This window comes from Cetorhinus maximus, chromosome 38, assembly GCF_964194155.1.
Source record: "Cetorhinus maximus chromosome 38, sCetMax3.hap1.1, whole genome shotgun sequence".
Taxonomy (NCBI): Eukaryota; Metazoa; Chordata; class Chondrichthyes; order Lamniformes; family Cetorhinidae; genus Cetorhinus; species Cetorhinus maximus.
The window spans coordinates 3,739,120-3,759,432 of NC_135916.1; the positions used below are offsets into that span (position 1 = coordinate 3,739,120).

The window sequence follows — 20,313 nt, forward strand, 5'->3', positions numbered from 1 at the left end:
CCAAGTACTTTATTCCTTGGGTCCAAATAGAAAAATTCACATTTTCCCACATGATACTCCATTTTCCGGATATTTGCCCACTTGCCTGACCTATCTACATCTCTTTGAAGCCTTCTTAGGTCCTTTTCACAACCTACTTCCTGACATAAATTTGTGTCCTCAGCAAATTTGGCAACCATTCATTCAATCCATTCATCCACTTCATTTATATAAATGGCAAAAAAGGTTTAAATAGGCGACCCCTTATTTTCTAAACATTGGTCCCTAAGGTTAGATCAGTTCAGTCTATAGCCCGGATGTTGATAGTGGGGGATTCAGCGATGGTGTTGCAATTGAATGTCAAGTGGAGATGGTTAAATTATTTCCTGGTGATGATGGTAAATGCCTGGTGCTTCTGTGGCTCGAATATTACTTGCCACTGATCACCATTATCCATATGTTGTGCAGGCTATGCAGCATGTGGGCTCTTCTTTAGAGGATTGGATAGAGCGATGAAAGAAATATGGAAACATTAGTAAGGATAAGCTGAGAGGCGATGGGAGGAAAGGGGCGTGAAAAATCATCAACATAATCACGTGCCTGGGTGAATGCAGTTCTAACAGCACTCACGAATCTCGACAGCATCTAGGACAAAGCAGCCAGTGTGATTGGCATTCCATTCATCACGTTGAACGTGCACTCCCTCCACTACCGACTCACACACTGGCAACAGTGTGTGCCGTCTTCAAGCGGCACTGCAGCGGCTGACAAAGCATCTTCGACAGGGCCTACCAGGCTTGTGACGACTATCTCCTGGCCAAGTGGAACAGTTGCAGGGTAACACCACCGCCTGGAAGTTCCCCTCGAACCCCCGCATTATTCTTCCTTGGAGCTTTGTCGACGTTCCTTCACTGTCACTTGATCAAAAGCCTAGATTCTACCACCCACCCCCCCAACCGCCACACCCCACCCCCACCAACACCCGCCCCCCCCACCCAACAACACTGTCGGTGTTGCTACCACACTTGGATGGCAGCTTTTCAAATAAAAAGTGAGGGCGGCTCACCAGCAAGTTCTCCAGGACAGTAAGGAATGTGCCATAAATGCTGGCACATCCAGCGATGCCTGCGATATATAATGTAGAAATAGCACCTGCAATATATAATGTAGAAATAGCACATTGTTACGATCCCCAGTTGAGGTTAACACCAGTTAAGCCTGCTTCCAGAGTGGAACCCAGCTTGATATATCCTAACATTTATTTGTTTGCATAGATTCAGAGCCACCGGAGTCCAGCTGAATAGCTCCTTTTTTCCAATCTCCACTTTCCAAAAACGCGCTTTGGAATTTTCTCTCAAACCGGCACTTTCTCTCAGATGCCTTCTGCAAGGGCTCACCTGCAGGGCTTCCAACTCTCCTTCCGATGTCCCTCTTCCCTCGGTCACCACATGCATTCAAGCTGTTTTCCATGCACTCTCTTTTGCTGGCTCAGCTGTCAACAGTACGCCACTGCTTCACATGCCGATAGCAAAGAGTAACAAACCTTCAGCCGTCTCTTCGGACCTTCTGCCTCTTGCAAGCTGCTCTCGCTTTAAATCTGCTTCCTGCATGTTTTGCCTCTGCAGATATGAAGCTTGGAGGCTTTCCTTCTTCTCTTCACTCTTAACGGCACTTAACAGAACTTTTTGAACGTTCCTGCCCTTCCTTTGAGTAAAAAGTATGCTTGGGGCTTTCTCCTGTTCCACTCGCTGAATTTTGAGTCATTCTCTTTAACTTTGGACTAGCGATCTATTCCTTTCTCTCCAGTATCTCTCTGCCAGCTACTTTCAACCAATTCTAGCTTTTGACTGGCTATCTGTCCCTTCTAGTTGGCTTTTGTTTGGCAGCTGTCTTCAAATTGATCTCAAAGCTGCTGTTTCTTTAGGTTTTTTTTTTTCTGTGCGCCTGCGGGTGGGATCTGCCTCTCCGAACCCCTGTTGCTAGGCAACAGCCAAGTTTCTCTACTCCTGTTTGTTTAACTTAGCTGCCACAGTCGTAAAACACGTATTAGAAATGCAGGAAGCTTCTAGACTGGTGCTAAAGCTCAATTCTATCTTTGTCAACACAGATCTAGGAATAGAAATCAAACTTAAGCCGTAAAGCTAGCACACATCCCTCACACTCACAAATACAATTATAAGGTACATAATCGATCTCTGTGCCCTAACGGTATTGTCTGCCACTTATGCAAGCCAGCTTCCGTAAAAACAGAAGTTTCATTCCGATTCTGCTCTCTTTCAAGATAAGCCCCCAAAGCCCACCATTGAGCTCTTGCGAGCAACGGGGGAGTTTTCTATTGGCGAGACGGCCAGGGTGAGGTGCTCGACTCAAGATGCGTATTCTGGCGTCATTTTCGTCTTGTGCAAGCTTGAAAACAGCGTCTCGATCACGTCGGCCGTTGCCAAGGCTGCGGGTTTCTCTACCGTCCTCAACATCAAAGATGTCAGTTCTAAGGACCAGGGGGATTACGTTTGCCTCTACCAGATCAAAAGGTCGGGGAGAATATTTAACTCAACACAAAGTGATCGCAAGCAGTTACGTGTAACCGGTAGGTGCCAGACAGATCTGCGAGGCGGGGGGGGCTACGAATTTTTAAAAAAGGATTAGCTGAGACCACCTGTTCCACTAATGGGAACAGTACCTGGTTAATGCAGCGGGTTGTTTAAGGCCTGCAATGCTTTGCTGGAATCAGATTCAACGGGCCTTAAAAGAATGCTTGAAGAGGAGAGTGCAATAATGGGAGGAAAGTGCAAGTGAGCGCGACGAATCAGATAGTTCTTTTCTTCAAAGGGGCCCAGTTCAGGAATGATGGGCCGAATGGTCTTTCGTGTGGTAGGACACCGAGATTGGAAGATTCGATGCCACACTGGAAGTTGTCAGAGGTGCAAATGCATCCTGATGTTCCCCATTTTACATCTCCCATTTTACCAAACTCCAACTCGCTCAGCATTTCCTCATGAGACAGACCCCTACATTGTTGTATTTGCTCACGGGAATGTGGGGGTCGCTGTGTCAGGGCCTGTTTTTAACTGCCCATCCCTAATTTTCCCTTGCTCATTTTAAGATTCGGCCACAGGCCAAGGGGGGCTTGGAGCTACATGTAGGCCAGACCATTCAAGGGCGGTAGATTGAGTTAACAACGTGGTTTTTCCTCCCTCTTTAACTGAGGACCTTTTCACGGCTTTAATCGATCTCTACCAAAGTGGGATTCCAACCCAGATCCCTAGAGCCTTATCTTGACTCTCTAGGGATCTCCTTAATAAGGAAACCTAAATTGTGCACAGTGCTGTAAGTACGGATCACCCCCATCTCCTCTCGCATTGCGGCAAGACAGCCCTATTTTTTATAAGCCATCCCCTGGCGGAAGTGGCCATGGATCTGTCCGATCGTCGCAATGCACCGGCTGGTTAACCAATGCCCTTTCGGAGGGCAAACGTTCGCGCACTGGCGATTACCCCTTAATAGGACGTCAATCAGGCAGTGAGGTGCTGGGGGTGCCTGGGCTCAGAAATTCCATGTTGTATCAAACCAGGAGGGGCGTTTGAGGAAGTAGACCAGCAATTCCTTTCAAATAGTTAACTGGATTTAGGCAAATTAAAAAAAAAAACTGGCCTTGGCCTTGGGGGGAAAAAAAAGACCTTTTCCCCAACCCCCGCCGAGCCAAAACCCCCAAGAAATCCAAACATGCATGTTCAAGATGTAACCTAACGGTCCCTTGCGTTGCTTCTATTCCAGAGAAGTTACAGAGTCCAGAGATCAGCCAACTCCGGCCATCTGGTCAATACCTGGAAGGACAGTCCGCTATAATCACATGTTCGGCTCCGAAGGTCTACAGCGACATTACCTTTTCCCTGTACAAATCCGGCAGCACTACCGTCGCCGCATCTTTCGGTCCCACTTCGAATTCGACCGTTCTTCTGTCCGTCCGGAACCTGAGAAGCACCGACCAGGGGTCTTACGTGTGTTCTTACCAAGCGCCCGTTTGGGGGAGAACTTATAGCTCAGTTCCCAGTGAGGTGGTGAACGTAACCTTAACACGTAGGTGACTTTTTTATTTTGTTCAAATTATCTATGTGGCCGTAGTTGTGAGAGATTGCTACTGTACTACGATTGCACAGGATGGTTATCGAGGCAACCCATTGACACCTGAAAACCGTGGCCTAAAAGTGAGAAGAATTCGAAACTGACCAATTACTTACTTACGGTTGGCGAGAAAAGGACCTGCAAGTGCCACACTCCAGGCCATTGTAACTGGGGAACACCCAAGGTGCGCCGACCAACACACCACGCCTCCTCTGGCAGTGCCCAGTTCCCAGTAAGGGTGGCTCGGCAATTTCCCGGGAAGTTCCAGGTTCAATCGGTGCCATCCAAAAGTACTAACTAAATGAGAAACTTCGGATATTCCTGACCGTCTTACAGGACCCGAGAAATGTTAGAAGAATTAAAACCACTGCTCACTCCGGGGTCACTATAATATTAATGCCCTCCCAGTGCCAGCGCAGGGTCTTGCCTACTTCCCTCCACCTCCCCAATGGCCCCGTCCACCTGATCTACCCACTGACCGCACGCCCTACTGACCAACCCCCTCCGACTACCCGATTCCACCAGCCCACTGACCACCACCAGCCCCCGACTGGACCACCCAACTCTCGCCACTGACCAGTCGGCCGCCATGAAACTCACTTCCCAAACCTGAGGCTCAAGAATCTCCCAGCCCCTCTTCTGAACACATGACCGTCGCCGTTGATCACCAGAACCCCCCCACCCCGAACGCCGTCCCACTCAACCCCTTAGCTCCCGAATACAAGACCACCCCATTTACCACCTGAAGCCCCCCCGACAGATCCCCCTCAGTGACCACCTGAAGGACCGTCTACCCAGCCCCCCGAACAGTCAATGGCCCTAATGGCAACATGACCTCCTCGACAAACCCCTCTACCCCCACCCCAACCACCCCAGTGATCACTCGCAATGATCACCAGATCCTCCTCCAAAGACCACCCAACTCTCCCAGCGACTCCCTGACACCCCCGCAACCCACAGCTGACTACCTATTTCCCCTGTCTGATCCCTCCTCCTCCACCACCGACCCCAACCCCGCCCAGCCCCTGCCTGAACCCTGGAACATGGATTCCTTGTTTGACGCTGTAGCCCTCGATTGAAGGGGTCAGGGCGCGGAAGGCACTATCGACCCCTTGCCCGGCCTGAGTCGGAATGTCGGGTACGAAAGATATAATAATACATAATCTGGGCCTACTGGCATTCGTTAAACCGCGGCGCTGGATATACGATGGGTTAAGTTGGCAAGCTTGGTTCAAAATGTTAGTTCATCATAACCAATGCCATTTAATAGTTTCTTATGATTATTTGTGGTAGGACTTCCTTTGAGGAGGCTGCCCCAAGCTGACTTTTAGCAGATAGCCATTGACATACCGCCAGATTAATGCTATCATTTTAGTTGAATTTCAGCCATATTAGGAATTAGAATCGTCTTGAATAAGATTTGAAGGGGAGTGAATTAAGAGACGTGGAGCATTGCCTGGTTGTTGCAACGCCTAGCTCCTATTTAGGCCAACTGCTAATGCAACTGGGGGGAAACAGTGTCTTAGTGGTAATATCATTGGACTAATAATCCAGACACCAGGGCTAAAGCTATGGGAACACAGATTCAAACCTCAATCGCTTCAAATCCCAGCAGAGAAAAAAAAGTTCATGTTGAAGGGAATTTCGGGCTGGCACTGAATATCGACCTGGTCAGCGGTCCCCACACCCTGTGAAGTAATGAAACAAAAATCGATACTGATTGTAACATCGGACCGGGTGCCCAAATTGGGGGGGGGCATGTTATGGGGGTATCGCTGCGGCCGAATCTTTTGTTGGATGAATGGGCTAAGAATTCGCTTCGGGAGGTGGCACAATATGGGTGACATCGGCTTGGCATCCCGGCTGCAACAGAGCTGAACTTCAGTCGCCGGGTAAAATGGGCACTCCTTTCTATAGTGCCAGGTAACCTCCAAATTTTCCTGTTCAGTATGTATGTACCCAGATACGTCTACAGATTTGTCTATACATGCGGAAAAGGTGGCCTGTAGAAGTACAACATGCATAGGCAAGTCGGTTGACTGGGTCCACAAATTGGCAGATTAAGTCCAATGCAGAGAAATGTGAAGTGATTCATTTTGGTAGGAAGAACATGGAGAGACGATAGAAATCTAAAGGGTACCACTCTAAAGGGGGCGAGCAGCAGAGGGACCTGGATGTATACATCATTGATGATGGCAGGATAGGTTGAGATCGTGGTTAATAAAGCAAACGGTATCATGGGCTTCATTAATATGGGCATAGGCTACAGGAGGAAGGGGGATACGTTGCACTTGCATAAGTCAACATGTCGGCCTCAGCTAGACTATTGCGTCCAGTTCTTGGTCCCCAGTTTAAAGGCTTGTGTAGGCATTAGTGAGGGTTCAGAAACAGCTCATGAAAATCCAGTTTTGGGGGGGGCTTCAGTTATGAAGGCAGGTTTTCCTTGGAGAAGAGAAGGTGGCGAGGAGATCCAATAGAGGTATTCCAAATCATAATGGGTCTGGATGGAGTAGAAAGGGGTAAACTTTTCCAGCCCGTGAAAGGATCGAGAACCAGAGGGCACAGATGGAAAATAATCCATTACAGGAGCAAAGGTGAGATGAAGAGAAACTTTTTTTTTTCATATGCAGTGAGGGGTTAAGTTTCGGAATGCTTGTGTGTGGTGGAGGCAACATTATGACACAGCCGAAGGTAAAGGCTGAGATGTGCAATCCCAGGGGCAAACTTGAAACAATTGTCATCACCCATTTTTTGAGATTTGTGTGTTTCGGGACGCAGGCTTTGAATTTAGTAGTAATAAGACCACCGAGTCTTGAGACTATTTATTTATATAAAACTAAATTCAACATTTGTTGATACAAGAGTGATTGTAAGCACATACAACAACATGCCTACCATAAAAAAAACAGAAAAAAACTTTTATTTAATCAGATTGTCACTTACGCCCCCGTTAAGGCAACTGTAAATCGCGTAGATTTAAAGGGATACCTGGTAGAGAACACCCTGGACAGTCACTTTCAAAATGATTTTCTTTCAGCTCTGGGTCCTTGCAGACAGCAGCTTGAGGCTGACAGGCTGGATGTTAAGAAGCATCTCCCTTACACGCAATCTCCTTTCTCATGAATGGATATCTATCTCTTTGAATATAAATTTCCATTGTATCACTAAGCTTCTCACTTTACCTCTCCTAACAGTAACATCCTTTCATCCCACCAATGTCATTAGCAAGCTGTAAAATAATACATTGCTTGGTGCATTCTGGCTACGTGTAAAATTTCACCAGCAGCCTTGAATGGTTTACTTTAACGAATGCAAATTTACACTCTACCTTCTACCCTATTTACGTTTACCTAACTAACACCTCAAAACCGCCATACATCAAAGAAACCAGGCGACCTAGCTTTACTCCAATTAAGACCCACACGGAGACGCAGGTAGACACAGTGCCCACTAGAACACTATTAAAAAATAAAATCCAACAGCATCATAGACATTAATATCTCTTCATGGCGGGCAGGTTCAGTTACAGCCTTCAAAAGGGAATTGGGCAGTCACCTGATGGGTAATAATGCGCCGGGTTATGTGAAGGAGGTGGAAAAAGGGTCTGTGATGCTGGGATGATATATTTTAACCATCAGCCGGCAACCTGTTGAGCATGAAGCATTGCCCGGCTCTCAAATATGATGTGCAAAACAAGATCTATCTTCAATATTTACAGGTCGACCGGAGGGTGCCAAGCTGACCATCACGACGCTGTTTGGCTTATACCTTCAAGGGAAAAGCGTCCGTATCACATGCATGGCGCCTGAATATTACAGCACGGACAGGTTTCACTTACTGAAGGACGGACGAGACACTCACATGCCTTGGGTATTGACACAGTGGGCGCATCACGGCGCAGAGTTCCGAATTGCCAACACCACTGTTTCGGATAGCGGAAACTACTCGTGCATCTATGAGACTGAAATAAACGGGAGAATGTTCAACTCCACCGACAGCAACTTCGTGGCGATAGAAGTGGCAGGTGAGAGAAACCTCCTACGCAACCTGCAATCTGTAACAAAACAGGCCAAAAAAAAAATAATAAAAAATGTTATGGCGGGGTCTATATTCGTGGAGCAACAGAAATTCCAAACGGCTGGGTCACAAAGAAAGTGCTGATATTGCTGGTGAAATACATAGCTTGCGTATCTAGTAGTGGTAACGTTACTAAGGTGAATAATCCAGAGGTTTGGACGAAAATACCTGGGAGGTATGAGATCAGAGTCCCATCTGGAATTGAAGACTAGCATTAGTAACATTGGGGCAACAATCCATTTGGATTCTAACCTGGTGTAGCCAGCGTGTGACCTCTGGCCCACAACAATTCGGATTCCCCTGAAGTGATCTAGCCATTAGGGATGGGCAGTAAATGCTGGCGTTGCCGGTTTACACCCACACAGTGCAGTTGAAAAAAAACAACAAAAAAATGGAGATCTGGCAGTGAAAGTAATTCGTGGGATATCTCTCAGGATAGAAGCTTACACGCAGAAGGCCGGAAAAACAAATGATCTACCTATGTCATTTCGCCCTGAGCTGTGCCGCAATTGGCCTCAGTTTTGCTGTTTTCCTGACGACGTAAAATTGCCTGTGAGTCCCCCTCATCCCGCCTCTTAACTGACATGGCCCCTCTGAAATATGCGCATCTCAACAAAGGCTGAAGCGACTGTCAGTGACCATGCTTCCCCAGAGGTTGCGCAGTTGACACAACATTTATTGGAGATCCATGTCATTCTTACACTCGTGTTGAGATGTTTAGCCCCCATCTTAGGACCATTGGAAAACGGCTCATTGTTGAATCAGATCAGAGCTAGGAGCTTCAGGATTGGTGGAGAACCCGTTCTCTCTACAGGGAAACTTTATATTGGTGGAGTCTCCAGTTCCTCGATGACCTTTTTGGAGTTTCTCATCTTTGTTGAATGAAAATATTCATTTTTTCAGTGAGGTCAGTTTGTGTTTATTTATGCTGCAGCTTAATCCAACCAGAGTAGCACGGATTCTATTCTTCAGCATCCAGCCACAGAGAAAGGCGGGATGATCCTGGCTTTGGATACATTCTCTATCATTGCGGTTTGAAAGGCTATTCACTTGCTGGTCAAACTGAAAGTCTCTGTTTTTGCTCACCGTTGTTATAAGCATTAGTATTTAGCGTTTTACACAATTTACAGATCCAAGGCCAGACTTTCATTTGGCCTTCATTTCGTATTCTTTATACCTGTGCTTATCATATCCTCTGTCCCCCATGCTCTCACCATACATGTTCTACTCAATTGCCTCTCGCCTACTTCTCCAGATTCTGTTTCGGCTCACCTAGGCTGCTGAGCTCAACACGGGGCGTGGGTGGGCGCTGCGGCTGGGTGCTTGGTTGGAGTGAGCTGGTCGGGCACTTGGTGATGCCACTGATCTGGTGACGCGGAAACTCAGGCTAGCGTCCTGGGAGCAAGGGTACAGGTCCCTGCCCGGCGGCGAGTGGAATTTAAATTCAGCTCAATTTCAATCTATCTGGAATTGAAAACTAACCTGAATGATATTAACCAAGAAAAGGCGAAATAAATGTGTCTGGTTTACTGACGTCCTTTAGTGGAGGCAATCTGCCTCCAGGTGACTACAAAGCCACAGAAGTAAGGTGTTCTCCGAAATGGCCTTGCCAACCCTTCAGTTCAATGGCCATTAGAGATGGCCAACAAATGAAAGCCTTGTCTACGACGCCCACATCCCACGAAACAATGAATAATAATAATAATAACAATAACAATAATAATAATAAAATACTCCAATGTTTCGCGCTCTTAGCACTCACTGGGTTAACATTTTTCTCCTGATTTCCTAATTGCTTTTCATAGCAATCATGTTATTCTGATAGTTCCTATCTCTGTACTGCGCCAGCCTTGAAATGTCTGATGGTTGCTGTTGAATCCTCTTTCACTGGCTGATCTGGGGCACCATTCCGCATCACATCAACCCACTGGACCCATTGTTTTACCTTTCATGTTACCCCTTGTTCTAGTGCCAATTATGAGCCACTGGTGCCCTCTGATCACCGAACCCCTTCCGAGTAGGGTTGTTTCCCTTAACTCAACACATAGCACCCTCGCCTTTGAATCAGAGGGTTGTGGGTTCATGTCCCACTCCCGGAAAAACCAAGAACTGTGATTGTACTCGAAAGAAGTTGCTGTCCAATTCATGCATTAATTGCACGTGTCATTCGCAACTAATTTTTTCAAGAGGTGTCAGCTGTGGCTCAGTTCATAGCACCCTCGCCTTTGAATCAGAAGGTTGTGGGTTCATGTCCCACTCCCGGAAACCAAGAACTGTGATTATACTCAAAAGAGTTGCAATCTGTGACTGTTGATAACTCAAAAGAATTTTTCAACATGTTTAGCACCATTGTTATGAATAACACCTTAGCCTTCCCTTCCTTAAAGGTACCGGTGTCAGATTCTCCAATACCCCCACATGAAGTTAACCATAACCATGCGTGCATGGGCTTGGCACCATGTGTAATGCGGGGAACATAACTGTGGGTGGGTGAAGGGCATGTCGAAATTCTTGATTCTTGGTTCCAACCCGGCATGGCTAAATCGCTGTTCTTGCATTAACAGAGGGGGTAAAAATACGACTGGTGAACGGGAGCAGCATCTGCTCGGGTCGAGTGGAGATCCTGAACAATAAGACATGGGGCACAATTTGCGACGACGAGTGGCAAATTGCGGATGCCCAGGTGGTGTGCCGGGAACTGCGATGCGGGGCGGCGATATCGGCGCTGACCCACGCCTATTTCGGCAAGGGGACTGGTTCGATAGCGCTCGACGATCTGGACTGCCGAGGGACGGAAGCATTTTTGTGGCAATGTCCCTCCCGGCACTGGGGTCAACACAACTGCATACACGAAGAGGATGCCGGTGTAATTTGCTCCGGTAAGCAACGATGGGTTGGAGATTAGACGCGGGGCTTTTCTAAGATTGATAAGACCATCTAGGGATGCCTCTACCATCCTTTCAGGCAAGTCAGTTCCAAATTCCCCGCCACCCCTGGGTTAACAATTCTTCCTCACACCCCCTCTCAACCTCCTGCCCTTTACCTTGAACCTATGCCTCCTGAATATTGATCCCTCCACCAAGAGGAAAAAGTTCCTTCGGATCTATGCCCTTCAACATCCAGTGTTTTAAGAAAATAAATGTATCTTGCAGCACTGCCAAAAAAAAACTCTGATCCAAATATATTCTTCTCAATTGCCTTACTCGCTGAACATAACAGAAAAGCACCATTGTTCCTGATATCATAATTTGCCTGGGCTTGTTGGAGACATGGGAATCATTTAGCAAGTGCTACGTATCCATGTCACAGGAACTGATGAGGTTGCATATTGGGAAGTTGAATTCACTCTTGAAGTTGCCCAGTCTTTGCTACCTGTTTCTCGGCCCCCAAAACTGTCGCCTGAGAAGTAGCCTGAATTCAGCTTCAATGTGAAACTCTGCTGCACTGAAACTTTGACCTGCACAAAAGACTTTAGCTTAAGAATTTTTAATTCTTTAACTTTAGAATGAAGTGTGGCGGTGGGGGGTGGGGGGGGTGGATTCACACGTGAGGATGATGAAACACCCCTTATTTTCCAGTATATTGCTAGACATTGGATCAACACCCACCAAACCAATGCAACAGCCCACATCAGGGTGGTGGGGTGTGGGACTAGGTGGAGGATAGCCCGGGCCGTTTGCATGCTAAAAGCAGGGGGAAACAAAACAAAAAAGACAAGTAGAGATTCAAATATCAATGATTAATTTCTGCACTATAAATGAACCATTTTTTTTATATTATCTATGACGAATCCTGCTTTAAGAATAGCAACAGAAATAATTCTGATGATAACCCATTCTAGGGCCAAAGCCAAGATTGTCCCTCCAGCCTGACTATGACGTCTTCCTAAGAGGAGAGTCCCTCACCTTGAAATGCTCGCTCCAACGCCACAACGCAAGCAAGCGGGTGGAATTCCTTAGGAACAGCGTGTACCTCTCTCACCAGGATTTGAATCCCGAAGACGTGTCTGCCAAGCTGAGCCTCAAGAGCATCGCTGATGACGATCAGGGGGACTACACCTGCCAGTATGTCTACAAAGTGGGAGACGAGTGGGTCCATTCGACATCCAGTGACCCAGTGCCACTGACCATCACAGGTGAGGTTTTGTGGGAACTGGCCTTTGGCCAGATCTCCAGCTAGCTCGTGGCGAATGTTTTGGCACGTTTTTTTATTATCCAAATCTCTCCCGAGCTAACCATTCTCTATCGATTTCCGCCCTGATAATGCTCAACGATTTGACAATCCTGCTGCCCTCTGCGGTAGAGGGGTCCAAGGATCCACCACACTCTCAGAGTAGTAAATGCTCCACATTCCAGTCTGAGATTGGCTGCTAATTATTCTGAGACTGCCTCCCCTGGTGTTAGACCCACCAGCCAGGTGAAGGATCTTATCCACATGAACCCTGTTACTCCCTGTAAGAATTTGGTAAGTCCCAAAGGGGGGTCACCTCTCATAATTCGAAACTTAAGAGAATGCAGGCCCAGTTTCATTGATCGGTCTTCATGAGACAAAATAAGTCTGGTGAACCTCCTTTGCATTCCCTCTCTGGCAACTACATCCGCCTTTAGGTAAGGAGACCAGAGCCACTAATTCATATAAATAGTTAAATGCCTTACACTTTCATGATTAATGCTTATTGTGGTTGGGGGAGTGGGTGAGGGGTAGGGAGCCAGCTGCCCACTTACCATCAGACCAATTTTCTCCAGTTAAATGATTTTCTTCAGATAACTAAATATATAACCCAGCTGGCATTTGCACTTTAAAATAATCTTAAAGACTATTAGCTTCCCTTAGACCAACGCAAATAAATGTACCAAAGTAACTTTAAAAGTATGAAGCAAACCATTAAAAACAACAGAATGAAGCCGCCCAAAGTTTGAATATTCTGTGAAGTATCTATATATTTAATTAACTAATTAATGAAGCAGTTTATTTATTTACTTGTTTATTTATTTATTTATCCATCTATCTACTTATGTATCATTATATTTATTTATTTAATTACGTATTCATTTATTTATTTGTTTGTTTGTTTGTTCATTCGTGTATTTATTTTCTCATTTATTCATTGTCACTCCCACGTTAAAGTGTAATTCCCCCTCGGTGGAATAGCATTGTGGAAAGTATGATTTATTTATTAATGGACCCAATTATTTGCCTCCTGTACAATCAGAGACCAGGGAGGGACCCAGCTCCAATATTTTCCCTGAAGACGCAATGCTCTCTTATGCAACCCACAAAGCTGAGTTGTCACAATGAAGGGAAATGCCAACCCACCCTTATCTTGATTCAGGCAGCTAAGCGCCGTGGGTTTGGCAAAATTGACTCCGATTCTAATGCACGTGATTTGAGTCATAACTCCCGCCATCAAACCTGCTGCCTCCCCATTGCCCCTATTGTGGAAAAGAAAATCGGTCTGCAATTGCATTATATGTCGACGACTGTTGGAGTATAACCTATGTATTGACCTTCCGATTCCAACCTATGATTTTATTCCCTTTATAGATACAATATTAAAGCGAAGAGGAGTTTCTGCAGGTAAAGTATGACGCTACTCATCCCTGAAACCCATCGCCAACTTTGCCCCCTTTCTCATGACGTGTTTCGTAATATTTGGCACTGGAGCTGCTGGAGAAAGCCTGATGCTTTATCTATGTATGACAAACATTATACCCTCCCTAACTGGGAAACAAATTAGTGGACCAAAATGTGTCGCGTTTTGGCTTTTGAGTCATTGATATGTTCAACATCCATATATTCATCGTAAATGTCTCAAAGGGAAAGGAGATGAAATCAGATGCGTATATCTATCCAGCTATCCATCTGTCTATCTTTCTGTTTATCTATCTACCCAGCTATCCATCTGTCTATCTTTCTGTCTATCTTTCTGTCTATCTGTCTGTCTGTCTGTCTGTCTGTCTATTTACCCAGCTATCCATCTAACTATCAAGCTATCTCCCCCTTGTGGGTTCGTTTCATCGGCCCTACTGGAGAATTTTTGGTTCCTACTTAGGTTTTCCTAATTTCAAATCCAGTTATGCGTTTATGTGACATCTATACAAGGACAAATAGTTATTTAAGTTTTCACTTACTGATTTATGTAATTAGTTGCCTGCTTTATACAAACCAATACAATTTGGTCTAGTATGTGATAATGAAACATTGTCTCGATAAATGCAGCTCCAAAATCCCACAAGGAGCCCTGTGGTATATCCAATTATCAATTTACCTCTCGGATGTTGCTTTATTTGTTTCTTCAGTCATATGTTTATTCTCTCCCGGCCTCGACATTGTATTAAATATCATGCTTAATGTTGCACCAAACCTTATCTTTTTTTTTTCGAAATTTGTTCATGGGGACCCTTGAGCAAGAAATCAAATGTAACTTGGCCCCTGGCACCTAAAGGTTGCACAACCTACACTACACCGTCCAGTGCAAAGCAACCCCATTGATTGGTCCCCCGTCCAAAACCATAAACATCCATTCCCTCCAGCCCAGGCAAACCATGTTGGAAGGTAAAAACTGAAGGACCTTCCAAAGGTTCCGTGGGCAGCAGCTTCCAACCTGCTGCTACCTAGCTGAGCAAGACTGTAGGTGCAGGGGAACAGCTTAATTTCCCCTCCAGCAGAGGGACATTAAAGACAGGGGAGCAGGATCAGTCAATTCGGCCACTCGAGCCCGCTCCAGCCATTTCACTCGATCTGCCTCAAGCGCCACCTTCCCGCACTGTCGGCGTTTCCCTTGATGTCACTAGTGTCTGGGAGTCAATCGGCCTCTGCTTTGGATGCAGTCAATGCCTGAGCCTCCACAGTGATCTGCGTTGCTGAAGTCCAAAGGTTGCCTCGCCTTCTCTCTGAAGAAGTCCCTCCACGGTCTGGGGTCCTCAATGGCCCACCCTCTCATGCTGATGTTTCGCCCCCTGCTTCTGGACCCCTCGGCTTGGGGAAACATCCTTCCGGAATCCCTCCTGTCGAGCCCTGTGAGAAATTGTAGCCTCCAAGGAGATCACCTCTCGTTCCTCTGAACTCTCGAGAATGCAGGCCCAGCCTAATCAATCTTTCTTTATAAGGCAATGCAGCCAACCTAGCGGCCAGTCTGGTGAACATTCGTTGCACTCCCTCTATGGCCACTACACCCTTCCTTAGGTAAGGAGACCCAAACTGCACACAATACCCCACTTGTGGTCCCACCAAGGATCTATACAGCTGGAGCAAGACTTACTCACTCTTGCACTCAAGCTCCCCCTGCAATACAGGCTAACATATCATCGGTCTTCCCAATTGCTCGCTGAATCTGCATGTTAACTTGAATTGAGTTATGAGCCTGGGTACCCAGGTCTCTTTGCAGATTAGCACTTCCTGATTTCTCCCCATTTAAGGAATATTCTGCATTGTTGTCCCCCCCACCCCACCCCACCCAAAGTGGGTAGATTCAGTTTCCACACAGCCCCACCCCCCATCACCCCACCATCACATTGTTTTCCACCTACCATCTGTACAGTACCCTGGCTTGGAGCGGTACTTCCTTCACTGTCACTGCGTTAAACTCCTGGAGCACCCTCTCCCAGGCCACGGTCAGTGTACGTAAATAAAGTGGTTCATGATGGTGGCTGTGTACCACATTCTCAATGACATTTGGGGATGAACAATAACTCCAGGCGTTGTCAGTGAGAGGGACACTCATCCCATCAACGAATAAGGAATGCATATTATTCTTAAAAATCGTAGTTTAACGGAGGTAAAATTATGCAAAACACTTTGGATAATTACGCCTAACTTCGGTGTTTACTTCGTAGGGTCTTCGAAGAGGAAAGGCATTATTGGCTTTTGCGTGGGTGGACTCATTTTCATCGTGATCGGATTGTTTGTGGTAAATCACTACCGTAAATCTGGATATGTTTGGACAAGGGAAGGTAAGAAACAACATTAGCAATGCTCATTTTTTTTTTAAAACAAAAGCAACACAGCCTTTCTAATACTTCCCACGATGGGTTCATTTTTGGATCTACGACCTAAAAAATAAACTGGAGGAGAAAATTAGACGGGTTCTATTTCAACTGTCCAATTCGGTAGGTCAGCTTCACTCCTGTGCTGTAAGATCGAAATCACCCCATGAATGTTTTTCGGCGTAGCTGATTGTTAGCCCCACACAGTTGTGTCTCTCATGCAAAAAAACAGTAAAGGCTGGTAAAGCTCAGCAGGTCCAAAAGCACCTGTGGAGAGAACAAAAACAGAGTTAACGTTTCGAGTCCCTCTGACTCTTTTTCATTTAGACGTAGGTCTCTCATTTGGTGAATCAGACACTGTCTTCGCCGTTACCTGCATCTCTTGCACTTGGGTTTCAGAAGCTCAATCAGGAGATATCAACATTGAAGCCATATTGTCAGCTGTGGCTCAGTTCATAGCACCCTCGCCTTTGAATCAGAGGGTTGTGGGTTCATGTCCCACTCCCGGGAAACCAAGAACTGTGATTGTACTCGAAAGAGTTGCAATCTGTGACTGTAGAGGTGTCAGCTGTGGCTCAGTTCATAGCACCCTCGCCTTTGAATCAGAGGGTTGTGGGTTCATGTCCCACTCCCGGAAAACCAAGAACTGCGATTGTACTCGAAAGAGTTGCAATCTGTGACTGTTGATAACTCGAAAGAGTTTGAATGCTAACCTTTGCGTTTCTGTCCGCTTCCCAACATTGTGCGCCTTTCTCCTATCTTGACACTGCACATGGGGATGGGAGCTGCCCACCAATCTGTGGCCGGGCTCTCTTCATCATCTTGAGGAACGCTTAACCCATCCACTTGTCCCAGCCTGAGTCCTGAAGAGAGGGGGCCCTTGAGTTTCGACCGCTGGCATAAAGTGCGACCATTGATTTAAGATGTAACACGTCTGGTGTTTGGTGCGATAATCGATGGAGGATACCCAACAAAACGTGTTGGACAAAAGCAACTGGGGCAATGGTAAAATTGGTGTACTGGGGTGGCGTTGTTTGTTAAATTGTGATGTTGAGGCGTATCATGCTCCCCCAGGTATCTATAATGTGTTTCCATTCTACAGGAAGCCACATTCAAAACCTGCAACCTCTCATTACCGATCAGGAGGAAATAGATCGCAATGATTATGTAGATGAAGATACTCCCATATAAGGTGCAGACGGAGCCAATGACTTGGCAGCATTTACAAAGACCTATACACCCAAAATCTCCAAAGAACAGAATTGACATCTTCATTTTTTTTGATGATTGTCGGTAGCATGTGTCAAAGTTTCTCTCTCTCTCTCTCTCTCTCTCGGTAAGATAGAACAGCTTTCTTTGTATTCCTATCCAACGACTTCAACTTGCCTGTAGCAAACAATGACTAGAATATTGTTGAATTTGCCCTGCATTGAACTCCACTTAGTTAATGGAGCATTCTCTTCCGATGCATTGTGTCTGAGTCACACCTGAATATACCTGAGGGTGTTAAAATCAGGATACGTCTTAGTAACGTCACATACATCAAGACATGGATGTATTTACAGCCAGTGGGTATGTGCAGGGCTTGAAATTGGCTTCACTTACCATTGACGCCCATTAAATGTAACATCCCATAGCCTGTAACCCACAAGCGATGAAAGACTGCCCATGAGTTGTTCCCATCTCAAGCAGAGCTTAAACTAACAGCAGCCACGAACACAGCCACATTTTCCTTGGATTGGAGGCTCCAGTCAGATGGAACTGTTATTGCCCTTTCCCATTATTTTTTTGCTAATTTCGTACGCATTGGGCTTCGCACATTACGCCATTGGTTTGAGGGAAATTGCCTTCAGAGATTAACCACGGCTACCGTTTATTGTGAGCTATCGCCACTAATTCGAGGCGTTGCGGCACTCATCCGCCGATCTGCAATCCCCACTTCCACCCCTTAATAGTGCACCTTACAGCTGGTGAAATGGCACAGGGAAATCGGGCGTAAAGCTGGCGCTAGGGCGATTCCCGGCCCCCTTTTACCACCCTTCAATTCAACTTCATGCTCTCTGACCCATGGATGTCTCAGTTGTTTTGTACATGGCCCCTTTTCACCCAACAGAGCAAATGATTTACCTCTCTGTAATAAAGCAAAGGCTTAAAGTAACAGACAATGATTTTAAACTCGTCCACCGCGTTCCCTCGTGGAATATTAAGATCCGATTATTTAGCCCCTGAATGTCGTCCATTCTGCAACATTTCAATAGACCGACCCCACCATGTCATCTTCCAACAGACCTGTAACTCTTTTGAGTCAAAACAATAAACTAAATTAACAAAAACAAGGGAGAAATCAAGCACAGCCCCTAAGTCAGGTCAGCTGTAAAACCAAGGAAAAACTTTAAAGGAACCTTACCAACATCAAACTAAGATGTGATTAAACCCATCAGTCCTGTACTAAGAGCCCTTAAGCCGCTAGTCCATAAGACCATAAGACCGTAAGAGATGGGAGCAGAAATTAGGCCATTCGGCCCATCGAGTCTGCTCCGCCATTCAATCATGGCTGATACGTTTCTCAACCCTATCCTCCTTTGATCCCCCTTACCAATCAAGAACTGATCTATCTCGGTCTTAAATACACTCAATGACCTGGCCTCCACAGCCTTCTGTGGCAATGAATTCCATAGATTCACCCACTCTCTGGCTAAAGAAGTTTCTCCTCATCTCTGTTCTAAAAGGTCTTCCCTTTGCTCTCAGGCTGTGCCCCTCGGGTCCTAGTCTCTCCTGCTGATGGAAACATCTTCCCCACGTCCCACTCCCTGGCTGTCTCGGTTGTCTTGCGAGGCATTGGTTTAAATTTTTTTAAATCCTCACACAGGTTATGCATGGGCTCTTGAAACGAGATCTTACTTCTAAAGCTGCCTTTACATTTACTCATGCAATAAAGGTGTTTGTTTTTATTTTTGTTGTTGTTATTGGTCCGGTTTATTTGATATTCTTGCTGCTGGGAACCATGAGCATTGCTCGATCTGCAATCAGCTTCAGCATTGAGATTGGGGTTTGCGCTTGAGGTTGATGGGATGGGCAAGATGGGATTATAAATGATGGTGATATGAAACCCTCATGGCCAAAGACATGTCATTAATAAATTTGTAAAGTGTGCTGCTGACTCTTGCTAATCCACTCATTTGGCAAACTTTACTTCTGGGTGAGGCGAATAACATGACATTAAAACATTATTTTCAGCACAATGCTTAACCTAATGATTCATTTCACCAGCACGAATGCATCGAGGCCGAGGAATCTATCCCGGGCGGTGAGGGAAATGGGCGGTACTGATTCCCCCACTCCCTTTGCAGTAACTTGAATTACCTGCTACACTCTGTGCACCTGTAACTGCCCATTTTCTACCTCCTGCTTCGCACCACCGACCAAGTCGAATTTCCAGCCACAGGTTTTGGGTTTGCAAATTAATTCATTCATTATATAATTCAAGATTTAAGCCGTTCATCAGTTAATTCGCTCATTTTTTTTTTTCATTCATTCATTTTTGGATCCGTGCCATAAAGATTTTATATATATATATATTTACAAGAATGGTTCTGATGGGACCTTTTCAGAATCTAGCGAAGTTTGGAAAATTAACTCCAGCGCATCGACTCCCTCATTAGCCACATCTTTTAAGACTCTAGGATGGAGCCCATCAGGACCTGGAGACTTGTCAGCCCACAGCTCCATCAGTTTGCTCAGTACCGTTTCCCTAGAGTTGTTCCCCATTGATTCCAATGTTTGTTCCTGGGATAAAGAGTCAGATGCACCAGCCGAGCGCCCGCTGCAAATTTCACTCCCTTTGCAGCGTTCATACCCCATCAGCCTGTGCTCAGACCCAGCCAGACCCAGTGACTGACCCTCTCTGAGACTGGCGAAGAGCAGCGCCTGCAGTTGCCATGATACGCCAGCAGAGGGTGGCATTGGATCACTTTCATCTCAGGAAAGTTTCTGCAAACTGTGGAGAGTTAAACTTTCACTTTCCACCTCCCCCCCATTAACAATTTATTCATTCACTGGGGGAGGGTGAATACGTGGGGATTATATTTGAGGCATTAATGCAACATTTATTGGGGTGTGGAGATTATGTTTGGGGCTTTAAAAGCGCTGT

At 46.0% G+C, this 20,313-nt stretch overlaps 1 protein-coding gene across 1 annotated transcript in view; it reads left to right on the forward strand.

Annotated features, from left to right (window-relative positions):
• LOC144672437 (scavenger receptor cysteine-rich type 1 protein M130-like) overlaps nucleotides 1-19,310 on the forward strand; it is a 45,858-nt gene extending 26,548 nt beyond the window's left edge. The window contains exons 11-18 of the mRNA XM_078534281.1: nucleotides 2,261-2,566; nucleotides 3,754-4,056; nucleotides 7,820-8,125; nucleotides 10,743-11,057; nucleotides 12,020-12,313; nucleotides 13,723-13,755; nucleotides 16,014-16,130; nucleotides 17,266-19,310. Coding sequence (XP_078390407.1) covers nucleotides 2,261-2,566; nucleotides 3,754-4,056; nucleotides 7,820-8,125; nucleotides 10,743-11,057; nucleotides 12,020-12,313; nucleotides 13,723-13,755; nucleotides 16,014-16,130; nucleotides 17,266-17,354 — 1,763 coding nt within the window. The 3' untranslated portion in view covers nucleotides 17,355-19,310. The remainder of the gene's footprint in view (nucleotides 1-2,260; nucleotides 2,567-3,753; nucleotides 4,057-7,819; nucleotides 8,126-10,742; nucleotides 11,058-12,019; nucleotides 12,314-13,722; nucleotides 13,756-16,013; nucleotides 16,131-17,265) is intronic.
• The last annotated feature ends 1,003 nt before the right edge of the window (nucleotides 19,311-20,313 follow it).